General features: G+C 39.7%; 1 protein-coding gene across 1 annotated transcript; it reads right to left on the bottom strand.

The window, feature by feature from the left end:
• Positions 1-659: 659 nt before the first annotated feature.
• Positions 660-12,264, bottom strand: pros1 (protein S). Its single transcript, XM_086026807.1, has 14 exons — positions 12,048-12,264; positions 11,430-11,587; positions 9,763-9,787; positions 9,592-9,675; positions 9,189-9,311; positions 8,637-8,762; positions 7,152-7,280; positions 6,756-6,996; positions 5,009-5,195; positions 4,765-4,929; positions 4,453-4,621; positions 3,329-3,465; positions 3,011-3,239; positions 660-1,288 (listed from the first exon to the last, which is right to left on the bottom strand). Exons 1-14 carry the CDS (start codon positions 12,112-12,114, stop codon positions 1,107-1,109), a joined length of 2,022 nt encoding a protein of 673 aa, XP_085882933.1. The 5' UTR covers positions 12,115-12,264; the 3' UTR covers positions 660-1,106.
• Between the last annotated feature and the right edge of the window lie 266 nt (positions 12,265-12,530).

The following is a 12,530-nucleotide window of genomic DNA, read 5'->3' as shown; positions in this document are numbered from 1 at the left end:
ATCTCAAACACATTAAGAGGTCAAGTCAAGCTATTGATAATCATTCCACATCATAAAGCTCACTGAGAAAATACCAAGATGCGCAAAGCTGTAAAATAAAATAATAAATAAAGCACATTATGTTTGATTAACATGTTTTGTTTACCATGGGTGCAGTCGCTGGTTTGACGTTGGCTGCAATAGGTTTTGCTCTGACAACCAGTCGGAGGATGGAAAATTGCTGACATTGAATGCCAATATGGTGACACACTTCCCACCAACTTGTAAATAGTTGTATTAAGTGAAACGTTGCCCTTTATTTGCTTTGTCATAATTGTGTCTGATGCTGTTGGGAGATGGAAGAGCAAAGGAGCAGATGATCAAAGCAAAGGAACATTTCAGATGGAAGGGTAGAAGGGACATAGATTGGTTTAAATGAGGAAGACTGGGCGTGAGCTGTAAAGCTTGTAGGAGATTTTTTTTTTAGGTTTTTAAGGTATTGAAAGTTCTTTCATTGTTTCAGTTTTCAGCATTGGTTTCCTCATTTTCAGTTTCAGCAATGAATTTTCATTCTGGTCCATCCTTGTTAAATACGGTTGTATAAATTGGGTTTATGCAGAGTTGCAACAAAGGTGGGTGATTCAAACAAGACAATACAATCAGGATTGAAAATAAAAATCTTCAAGCATGTGTTCGACTTTTATTTCAAGTTATTTATCCTTACAGGTGATTCACCATACGCGATAGGAAGAACAATTCCACCAAGATCCAGCGACAGGGGCCAGGCTGCAGGTGGCTTTGGAGCCTGGTCGTCAGGGGTCGTGTGGAACAAACACAACCGTCTCTTGCTCAACACATGTTACGCTGCTCTCCAACATTTCTTGGAATTATTTGGTTGCAGCAAAGTGCTACAACTACGTCATCCAGTTTCCAGCAAACAAGCTGTTGTCATACATCGGAAGTAATTGAAAAAAAAAACATTGATAAGTGTGGCAAAAGCTTTGAAAACTATTTTCTCTTCTTGATACACTCATCTTTCCTATCCCTCCCATCCTGTGTCCTAAATATTGAATATCCCGCGAGGGGAGGACACTGCTACCTACTGCGAGTGGTGGTGTTAATTAAGGTCACTCTCCATGTGGCTGAAGCACGTCAGTTTCTGGGGTTGAAGCGGGAGGACAGGAATGAGACTTGATACTGTTGTGTTTGCTTGCGGCCTCGTCAAAGTCCAACATCTGGCCGTTGACAGAGATGTCCATGCAGCCGTGATAAAAGGCAGTCACTGGGGTGGCATCAATTGGGACATCATCTGAAAGAGGGGAGTGAAGAGAAAAATATTGAGAAGGATTATAAATAAATATATATATATATATATATATATATATATATATATATATATATATATATATATATATATATATATATATATATATATATATATATATACATATATATAAATAAAACCAAGCCCAGGGCACGCAATGGAAGTAAGTACACGCAGCTGGGTAATAGCGGGAGTAAGTGGCGCGTTTGAAGCGTGTCCACAGCGGGTTTTAATAGTAAGTGAGCCCGGTAATTGTCTTTAAATAAACCTCTTCCATTAGCATCTCTCCTGCGGGGGCATCATGCACGTTTTTTTTGGGTTTGTTTTTTTTGGGGGGCGGCGGGGGGTTGTCAGAATGGGGCGGGGGCCAACAATGTTTATGAATATGGCCGGGGGGTCGCGGCTGGAAGGGTACCCAGGTCAAGGGTGGAGGGTCGCAGCCGGACGGGCAAAAAAGGGTCAAGTGCCCAGCTCTGTGTATATGATAAGTGACTATTTTGGGGGTACAAGGTTTGGGCCCAACGCCCGCGATGTACATAAGTTAGGGCTGCACAATATATCGAAAAAAATATCGATATCGCGATATTGGAGCATGCAATATGCATATCGCGAAGACATGCAACAAATTTATGGAAATGTATGTTTTTATCTGAATTTGAGCAGTCAGATGCAAACTTAAATGTAGATCGTCGTCCAATAGTTGAACAATATCAAGAGTAATTACAATGAATCAGCTAAGAATACATTGAGCGTGCTTATTTTGCTGCAGGAAAAATGTAATTCTTTCATTAGATAATGAAAAATTAATTTTGTTATGTATATGTTAAATATCGCAATAATACTGATATCGCAATATTCAACAACCATATTGCATATCGATTATCGTGCAGCCCTTCTCTCTCTCTCTCTCTCTCTCTCTCTCTCTCTCTCTCTCTCTCTCTCTCTCTCTCTCTCTCTCTCTCTCTCTCTCTCTCTCTATATATATATATATATATATATATACACATATATATGTGTATGTGTGTGTGTGTTCTCTCGAAGAGATAGAGATGCTAAATAGTTTTCAGAAAACAATCCCAAGAATAATGCAGCCACTGAGGGTACTGAATCCTAATTGCATTTGCGCCTAGCACCTAGCATTCTTTGGCATTGTGTTGTGTCCAAAGAGTTTAACCTTGATTTGATCACCCCATAATAACACATTCCTTCTCGTGCTTTTTCGTGTTCAGTGAACTTGAATACATTTGTGAGTTCTCAAATAATTTGACCAATTACAGTATTAACAACTTGATCCATTTGGTGCACAGAAAGCCCTCGATTGAATGTGGTCCTACCAGTGGGATAGAATTAATCTACTTTGATCATTGCGATGACATCAAACTTCTGGTGTAAATTCTTACAGTTGCTTACTGCAGCAGATTCAACTAATGAGACCACAAAGAAACACAGATCATTGATTCCTGGAATCAATCAGGATGGTCACTTGGAAATGCTTAGGGGGGAAAGTTTCCTGTAACTACTTTAAGCTTGCTTTGAAGCACTTTTTGGAAGAACACTCAAAGACAAAATAGAATATTCACATTGAAAAGATTAGCGCTGGCACATTGGCCTTTATATGGTGAGCATATGTTGCCGAGTACGTTAGTGAGCAAATACTGTAATGATCACTAAAAGTAATCCATCAATGTTCATCTACTTGTAACTGACCTGGTATCCCACCAATGTAGGTGCTGATCGGGTTCTGCATTGTGGAGTTGAGGCGCTGCAGTGCCTCCTGCAGGGCATCAGGCAATATTTCCCTGACATTTGAGGAGTTGGCTGAGATTGACATTTCTGTTGGAGTGACACTCAACAGCACCGTTAATCGGTCAGGGTAGCATAACAGCAACGAGTCCAGTGTTGCCACCATAATGCCATCCAAGAAAACTTGCAGGTTCTGCAACACAAGTCCATTTTAAGCACGTTGTTGACGGGCAAGATTAAGAAACATGCTTTGTTACAAACAATTGTTTAATATGCACATACAGCGTCATATTCGCCCTCGGTCAGCACAGCAAGCGACAACGGGACTCTGTTGTCGGAAACTAGAGCAAAGAGGACACCTGTGCTGCTTGAAGGACGTATGCTCATCCTTAAATCCACTTTCCAGCTTCCAGAGTCACCTGAACGCATACGGTACACAAGGGAAAAAAATACGTGCGGCATGTAGTGAATTAATACACAGTGCCTTAGTAGTCAGGAGGTAAAACCTTAGTAGTCAGGAGGTAAAACCCTTCCTTTATAATTTCACTAAACTTTGTTAATATTTTTAGTGACCCTAACAGAACAAACAGTTTTCCAAACAGCTTTGGACATTACATTTTTGGAAATTACCAAACACTAATGCAAAATATCCTCCACCACATATTTATTTGTTATTTATATTCTAGTCTATATAAAGTACATCAACAGCAGTCTAGGAATATCAAAATATGGACCTCATTTGAGCTTTAATGTCCGTCTCAAGTATGTCATGAGTATCATATTTTCTCTCACCCCACCACACCCTCATCTTAAATACAGGGTGACCCCCCCCCAAAAAACGGGAAATGCCTTCATACAGGAGGATGCCATCTACAGGACGTAATTAAAAAAAGAAAAGAAAATTCTATCATTGCTTCTTAAAGTGGAAGTCAACCCAAACATATTTTTTTCGTTCCACATGTGCTCACCTGTTTTTGAAGCTGAGCTATGATTGGTCGTTATTTGAGCCGTGAGCAACTGTGATGTCATTTTTGGTCGACAGAAGTGACAAAATGGCCGGGTCGGTGGCTAAAAACGGGTGGATTTTGTTGCTTGACTCATATTCCACAAACACAATATCAATCAAAATGCGGTGTTTCAACTAGTGGGCCTGCATAGAACATATTCTTAAAAAAATATGTTTGGGTTGACCTCCGCTTTAAATTGCATGTTTTAAGGTTTGATGACCGTGATTAAAATATTTTTCTACCACCATTCTTGGTTTTATTTAATCTTTAAAAAGTTCCTGTTTTATTGTTTCACCCTGTACTACTCCTGCTATTCAACAGTTGCTTTGGCATGAGGTAAAGGACATTAAGAGCACATTTCCTTATGTGGATTGGTAAAGTCTGACTTAACTTACTCACTGTAGTCAACATTGAAGCGTGCCAATCCGTCGCCAGTGAAAAAAGATCCTCGTTCCACATGTGCGTAGCAGTGTTTACTTTCCTTCTCCTGGATGGCCTCTTTCACACCAGATGGTCCCTGGTTCATCAAGTTCCAGCCTCGGATGCAACCATCAAGGCGTGGGTTGATCTATTGCACAAATGGATCGTGAGTGGCTCGTCCAATTTAGGTTCCTGTCATTCACTATCATCCATTATTGTGAATCAGGTGCAACACAGAGCAGGGCAGCAAAAAAAAAAAAAAAAAAGGTGCAATTCAAGATGCCAACTTACAGGTCTGATGAGACTGTTGGTGCGGTTGGGGAGACCGGCGATGTAAACTTTGGTCTTCAGTTTGCCGTTAACCCCCGTAAAGAGACTCTCTGGGCTGTTGATGCTCATTACAGCTTCCTTGCTGATCTTCACACTGATGCTCTTCTCAAGTTCATCCACAGAGATCTGCATGCGACATGCGGTGCTGCTGTCATTACTATTCCAATATCAGCATCGTGTTAATCTTCCATTCAAATTTCCTTACCACATGCCACTGTCCATCGTTGATGGTTTTCCCTCCACTGGTGACCTTTAACGTGTGCTCGTTTTTAAACTGGACCTCGATTTGGCCGCCTCGTAGGCCCAGCATGAACCACGCGTCCTGGGAGGATTCTGCATAGAGAATAACTCCCTCTGGGTCAAATGTGCGGAAGTCAAACTCGGCTGCAAACCTGGCATTGAGAAACACAACTGAAAGTGTTAATGGGACAGCAATTACATTATATTTACACAAGACTTGATTTATCACATGCATTTATATGGTAAATCAGTGTACGGAGAGGGTACCGTGCCGCTGGCCATTTTGGACCGGGCCGCACAGATGAAAGAAAGAAACGTACAGTACTTTCGGTTTATTCATTATCTGAGGTTGAAAAATATTTTATTTTGAAAACTGACCGAATTCTCTCCTTTATATCCGACTGACTCTTGACATATGTCAAGTTGTCTTGGTCACGCAATGCTCATATTAAATTCACAAGCTAGTAAAATGAATAAAATAAATAGACAGATTTGGAAAGTTTCTTTGCAATGGTGGAAAAAGCCCAGTGAGGATTCAACACAAGAGCCTATGCCCAAGAAGAAACAGAAACATGCCTTTTACAGAAAATACCAGAAGACCTACTTGAAATATGGATTAAGGGCAACAGGTGATGACCACGCACGAACGAAGCCCGCTCTGCACAATATGCGGTGAGTGCCTCACCAATAAATCAATGAAGCCTTCAAAACTGATTCCTCAACAAAAGTGCCTTGAGCGGGTCATTCTTGTTGGCCGCATTGCGACGGCTAAAAAGTCATTCGATATTGATGAAAAAAATACAGTGGATTTTCGTTGATTGTTGTACAACTAACTAACAACTAACAATATGAAAATCCACAAAGCCATTACCGTCAACCCAAGATCAAATCGCCCCAGCCACATCCACCCCACCCCCCGACTCAGTGAGTGTCCGTGAAGTGTATCGACTTGTATGAACGTTCAACCAGAAAAAAGGTTGGGGATCACTGCTAAAGTACACAGATTATAGAGTATTGAACAATAACAAATAGTAAGAATTATCTTTGGATTTGCTGTCACTGATAGTCTAGTGTTGGGGTGTCAAACTCATTTTTGTCGCAGGCCACATCGTAGTTCTGATTTCACTCGGAGGGCCATTACGACTGTAAACCTGTGTAAATGTATGATCGCCTTATACACAACTAATTGATGGATCGTTAGTTCTGAAATCAGAAGATGGTAAATAATTATTCAACTATTTTTTAATGTATTTTAAAGGAAGGATTGGTAATAAATGCTTGAAATATCAAATATGTTGTGTTAACAGTGAAGACAATTTTAAAAAAACATGTCAAGTCAACACATGATATGTTTTCGCGAGCCACATAAAATGATGTCGCGGGCCGGATCTGGCCCCCGGGTCTTGAGTTTGACACCTGTGGTTTTATTGATCTGACTTGACTTAGTTGTCACTCTCTACTGTATATTTATATTCAGTGGTGTAGTCTGTCTTTGGCCCAGGGTCAGATAGGATAGGCATTAGCTGTGAAAAAAAAAAAAACAACTAACAATCAAATCATTGTACATATGTCCCTGTCCTGCTACAGTATGCATTTATAGTGTCGCTATGTCATACGACAGTGCTTAGTTTTTATTGACTGTTTTGTTTTCTTTCATATTTTGGTGCAATTCCAACATGGTGGCACATGTGAATGGGGGTTGTTGCGCTCACTTTGTTGTCTCTGGTAGATGGAAGAGAAGATATATCACAGGAAGCCCTGCAAACTGCTCCCCTAGGTACAACATCTCATCGTACTTGGAGTCGTGCAACTCCACACAAACTGGGATCCTTTCGCAGCTGCGCTTGTCATCCGCCAAGCGAAGACCCTGCCGGCCATCGCAGTGGCATGTGTAGCTGCCCACGTCGTTGATGCAAGTGCCTTCGCACACGTTCCCCTTGCACTCATCCACATCTGCAAGGGTAAATTCAGTCAAAAGTATTCAGAACCCCACAGATCCATTTTCGTTCCAGAAGGGGTACAAGAGTGCATTTCAAATGGAAAATGACTTTTAAATAATCATGCATAAGGCGACAATAAAATAAATCTGCAAGGGTTTTAACACTCACCACTGCAGTGTTTGGAAGTGAAGTTGTATTTGTATCCTGCTGGACACTGACACTCAAACATGCCTGGTGTATTGACACATTTTGCAGTATCTTCACAAATACTGGGGTACATTAGGCACTCGTTGATATCTACAAAGAGCCAATAAAGAGACAAATGATCTCTTGAGCCTTTACAATATGAAGAAAAAAAAAACAGACTCCAACCCTTCCATTCCAGCAGCATGATGATACTATTGTGTGTAGCTTGTTTTATCATCTCACATAATTACCACTTTTAAGCATCTGACAGATATTTTACTTTTACGTTAAGGTTTCAAGGTTGCTTCTGACACAAGAAATAAAGTTAGAAAATAAATAATTTTAGTAACGAATGTTCAAATCTTAAAAGGCAAGTCAACCCCAAAATGTTCTTTATGTTCTATGCAGACCTGCTAGTTGAAACACAGCATTCTGATAAATACTGCATTTGTGGAATATGACTTAAGCAGTAAAATCCACCTGTTTTTGTACATCTCAGAGGGCGGCCATTTTGCCACTTGCTGTCGACTGAAAATGACACCTCAGCTAACGACCAATCATGGCTCAGCTTCAGAAAATAGGTGAGCCGTGATTGGTCGTTACCTGAGCCCTGAGCAACTGTGATGTCATTTTCAGTCGACAGAAAGTGACAAAATGGCCGCCCCCCGAGGTGGCTAAAAATGGGTAGAGATTGCCGCTTAACACATATTCCACAAACACAATATTAATCAGAAAGCCGTGTTTGGACTAGTGAAGGCGCACAGAACATATTATTGCAAAGACTTTTTGTAGGTTGACTTCTCCAACAAACTGAGTAAAGGTCAACTAACAAAATAGCAAATACATAGCAGCGAGCTATTTGCAAACAACCTGACCCAATCAAAAATGTGAGAAAGTAAATGTTTCTCACTGAGTCAGTGCATGTTTAGAGAGACTTTGTACTGAACTAACGCAAGATAAACAGCGACAAATCAGAGCAGTCAATGCCTACTAATGTGCGACAGCAAACAACAACAAATAAGAGTGATGATATCGGTTTAAGGCTGAAGGATAAACAATCTTTTCTGATGCCTTGGATGGGACTTTTTGTTCTAGCCAATGTAAGAATAGATTGTTTGGAAAGAGTTGGATGACAAACGGTTCATTATTTCCATAAAATTATACTCAGGATATTATCAAAGAGAATGTTGCGAATGACTTGTTTGCTTAGCTGCTGAACACCACTTCGAAGCAGCTGCATTTCCACCATAGGGGGCACACTAAAAACATCTGTCCTCATATGTTATACAACCATGTGAACAATTAGCACAATCAACAATGAGCATGATCATCGTTGAAAGGCATATACATTGACATTTTTGTTATTCAGCACAAAGAAAGCTATATCAACGATATCAAGGCTATGTATTGTGTATAGAGTGTTTACAAAACTAGTGAACAAAATACAACTGATGTGCATAATCTTACCCACACAGTTGAAGTTGTCACTGAGATAGAAGCCATCTTTACACGTGCAGTGGAAGCTTCCAGGAATATTCTCACATTTTTGGTTACATTCCGCTGGAAACTTGGGATCTGAACATTCATCGATGTCTGCGTGATGGACAAATGGATAATTAGCATTTTAAGACTTAAAGAAGTCAACCCAATCATGTTTTTTTCAAGAATATGTTTTATGCAGGCCCACTAGTTGAAACAAGGCATGTTGATAACTATTGCGTTTATGGAATAAATTAATCCGCCCGTTTTTAGCCATCTCTGGCTCACCTTTTTTCTGAATCTGAGCCATGATTGGTCATTATGTGAGCCTTGAGCATCTGTGATGTCCTTTTCAGTTGACAGAAGTGACAAAATGGCCGCCCCCTGAGATGGCTAAAAACAGGTGGATTTTGCTGCTTAACTAATATTCCACAAGCTCAATATTAATCAGAATGCCGTCGTTCAAATAGTGGGCCTGCCATAGAACATATCCTTGAAAAAATATGTTTGGGTTGAGTTTTGAAATACTGTATAACTCACCTTTCTCACAGCATTGCCCATTCCAGCCTGGCTTGCACACACATATGTAAGAGGCTTGACCGTCCACACAGCGCTCTGTTCCTTCCCTATTGCACGGAAATGGCGTGCACTGATTGCTGATTTCTGCCCGACAACGAAGACATTTTGATGGAATAAAAGCAACATAGACAAAAGAAGACTTTTAACTGCGACCAGGAAGTTCTCGTGGAAAATGATGTCTCACAGCCAACTATGTTAGTGTTTCCAAACATTTATTTATTAATTTCTCTTCCTTTCACTATACATGGCTGGCATAGATAGATGTACAATTATATATTTTTCAGAAATAGATAATTTTCGGACCAATTGAGTGAAATTGCATAGTGTCCCGCACAAAACTAAGCAACATTAAAACAGCTCTCACCTTTCACGCAGGTCCGAAGGTCTGACGGGATAGCAGAATCCGAATTGTGGTTGTTGATGCCGACACGATGAGAGCCCAGACACGCTTAAAAAGAGATCAATATAAGGTATTTATTACTAAGACAAATAATAGTCCAATATATCAAAACAATTGGTCTGTCTGCAAACTTACCAACGTACCTCGGATAAAAGAAGTCCTGGAAGAGAAAATGTTTTTTTTAAGATGTTGCAGTGACTGTGAGCAAATTGTGACAGCTTCGGCTCCAAGTATTCAGTGCTTTGTGATTTTAGCTGCAAATTTGCACCGTGAATCATATTAAATATCATATTTGCAATTTGTCTGCATTCGCAAATGTATGTATTTGTCAATTATTCTGGGAACTGATTCTCCGTTGTTCCCCGAATAACTCAGTTCTTTGCTGTCTTTTGTTCAGGCCAAAGCCATATGGAATATAAAAATATTGCTTTGATGCCATCTTTTATAAACTATATTACAGTGATGGGAGGAACAGTCCGACCATAGCCATATCTAATAGAAAATAAGTGCTTTGCCACCATCTTGTGGCATCAACAAGCAATTATACACCTTTTGGGTTGGCATCAACTACTTAAGAATTTTTGCTCTTTGCAACAAGTTTCAGTATTTTTACCCCGCAAGTAGCTTGGGAACAGTACAAAGGTTATAATAATCTTGGATTTTTCATTTTAGTTCGTTTTTATTTCATTTGGATTTTTGTTTTTTAAATACAGTTAGTTGTAATTAATTTTCAGATCAAATGTGTTTTTTTAGCTTTCTATTTTTGGGGGAAATGCAAAGCATTTTTTTTTGTTTTTGTTTAGTTTTTATTAGTTTTAGTATTAGTTTTATTGTTTGTTTTAAAAACATGGGATATTTGTCGAGTGCAAGATTTTAAAAAAAAAAGGTCATTACTATTATATAATAAAGTGAACGATAATTCATGAACAACTGTTTAATTTTCCTTCTTCTTCATGATCAACATAATACATTTAAAATGAACCCCGAAAGCTCATGTATGATATTAATTGATATATTGTATAATAACAAAGGAGTTTTTAAATCTATAATTATAGTTACTTTTAGGTTGTTTTATGGACATAAGAAGTACAGTAGTTTCAGTTAGTGTTTGTTTCTTAAAGCATTTTTGTTTTTATTTTATTTTATTTTTTTCAATTTCAGTTTGAATTATTTTGTTTTCATATAATAATCTAGAAAACTACCTAGATATTGCAATATTATAATAGTTTGTGAAAATTGTACGTCTTCTGTCTGTGTAAAACCTTGAAGCTGTTTTCTAGGATCCTGCAATGATCAAATTTTGAATTTGTCATTGACACATGCAAAGTGGTCAACAAACATTTGATCAGCCAGTTTTCAAATCAAATAAAAAACTTCCTTTTTGTGTATTGGGTTATTATTAGTACTAACACTAGTAAGTATCCCCATGTCCGCTATTCCGCTATCCTTTGGGTTCATGTGGTTAGAATGGTTAGAGTGACTTTTTCCTCTTTTCGTCACCAATAGATGATGGTAATGTACAGTGGATATTACAAGTCTATATAGTATATAGCCCTGTTCAAATGCCATTTCTTTGTGATGTGAATAAAATGACACAAAAATAATTAGTTCAAAGTCTTTTCCACCATTGAGTACAGTTCACCAATGACCATGTATGAGGACAAGCAGTTTTGACAATGTTTGGATGGATGGATCGATGGATGGATGGACGGACGGACTCAGGCAATGTCTTACAATAGGTGAACTCCCCCAGGCGCTCTTTTTCCTCTCAGTGGAGTGAGAAGAGTTTTGAGCAATCTTACCGTCTCAGGGACGTTCTCAAAGATCTCCCTGGCCTCCTCCCTGTTGCACAGCTCCTCAATGCATTCCCTCTCCAGGTTGCCCTTCTTGTGCTCCTCAAAAAGCGAGTTGGCCCTCCTGCGCCGGCTCAGGAAGTGCGATGCTGTGCTCTGGCTCAGAACTGGGACACACATGGAAACACACGTGTCAAACCAACTCGTTGTTGTCGTTTTTGCACAACATGCTGTTCCCGCACACGGGATTCATCCAAGAATTCAGGCAGCTTCATGTTACAATAACATATGACTGATCCAAGCAGGAATTTAGTCATGTTTGCTCCTGACAGATGGCAGATGGAGCTGGAGCTTGCATGGATGAATTAGCCAAGCCAAATTGCTCTTATATGAACTGGCCTGGAAAAAAAAAGAGGTCGTTGCGAAACTGAGATTTCCAAGAAATGACCTTTTGTTAGTGTAAGCACCTCGTGATGTGCACGCGTAGTTTGAATGTTAAAACTCAATTTGTGTTCACTCATTGGAGTTACAGTAACAAAAAAAAAAGTAATTTAAGATTCTCCAAAGTTGCTCAAGACAAGAACTGATTCATATCCAAAATATGAATCAAAACGGGCGCAAACTTACATCGCGCAGCATCGGCGAACGTCAGCAGAAAAACGAGACATGACGAGACAAGATTCTGTCTCCACATAGTCGAGTCGTTTCGTCCCGCTAGGCCCCGCTTGGCTCCGGTAAAAGACGGACTTCAAACCTTATTCTTCCCGAAAACGCTATGCTGGACCTGCGGAGGGGGGAAGAGAGGGGAGGCTGTGAAGTGCGTGCGTGTGTGTGTGTGTGCGCGCGCACTAACCGCTGGTGGGTGGAACTCGTGCAGAAAACAGATTTACTCTACACAATGCACGCTGGGAGTTCAGCAGCTCCATAATGTGGGTCGGTGGGTTGTCAACAACAAACCTTTCAGTGGGAATTTGGTACTACAGGGGGGAAAGTACCCACTTTGTATACAAGTACAGATAGCCTGGAAATTCTCTTATAGAAAAGTACTGATTTAACACAACAAACACAAAACGTTTAAAAAAATAAATAAAATAAAATTCTGAAAGACTC

Source organism: Filicampus tigris, chromosome 3 (assembly GCF_054856515.1).
Source record: "Filicampus tigris isolate MCC_2025a chromosome 3, RoL_Ftig_1.0, whole genome shotgun sequence".
Classification (NCBI taxonomy): Eukaryota; Metazoa; Chordata; class Actinopteri; order Syngnathiformes; family Syngnathidae; genus Filicampus; species Filicampus tigris.
This window is presented reverse-complemented; position numbering and strand designations above follow the sequence as displayed.

What these genes read in the sequence shown, in the direction of transcription:
- pros1 (XM_086026807.1), bottom strand. Translation starts at nt 12,114, where the DNA reads ATGTGGAGACAGAATCTTGTCTCGTCATGTCTCGTTTTTCTGCTGACG. An exon ending in TGACAACTTCAACTGTGTGG is followed by an intron (nt 7,281 to 8,636) that starts GTAAGATTATGC and finishes GGCTCTTTGTAG; the next exon opens with ATATCAACGAGTGCCTAATG. An exon ending in ACGATGGACAGTGGCATGTG is followed by an intron (nt 4,930 to 5,008) that starts GTAAGGAAATTT and finishes TGTCGCATGCAG; the next exon opens with ATCTCTGTGGATGAACTTGA.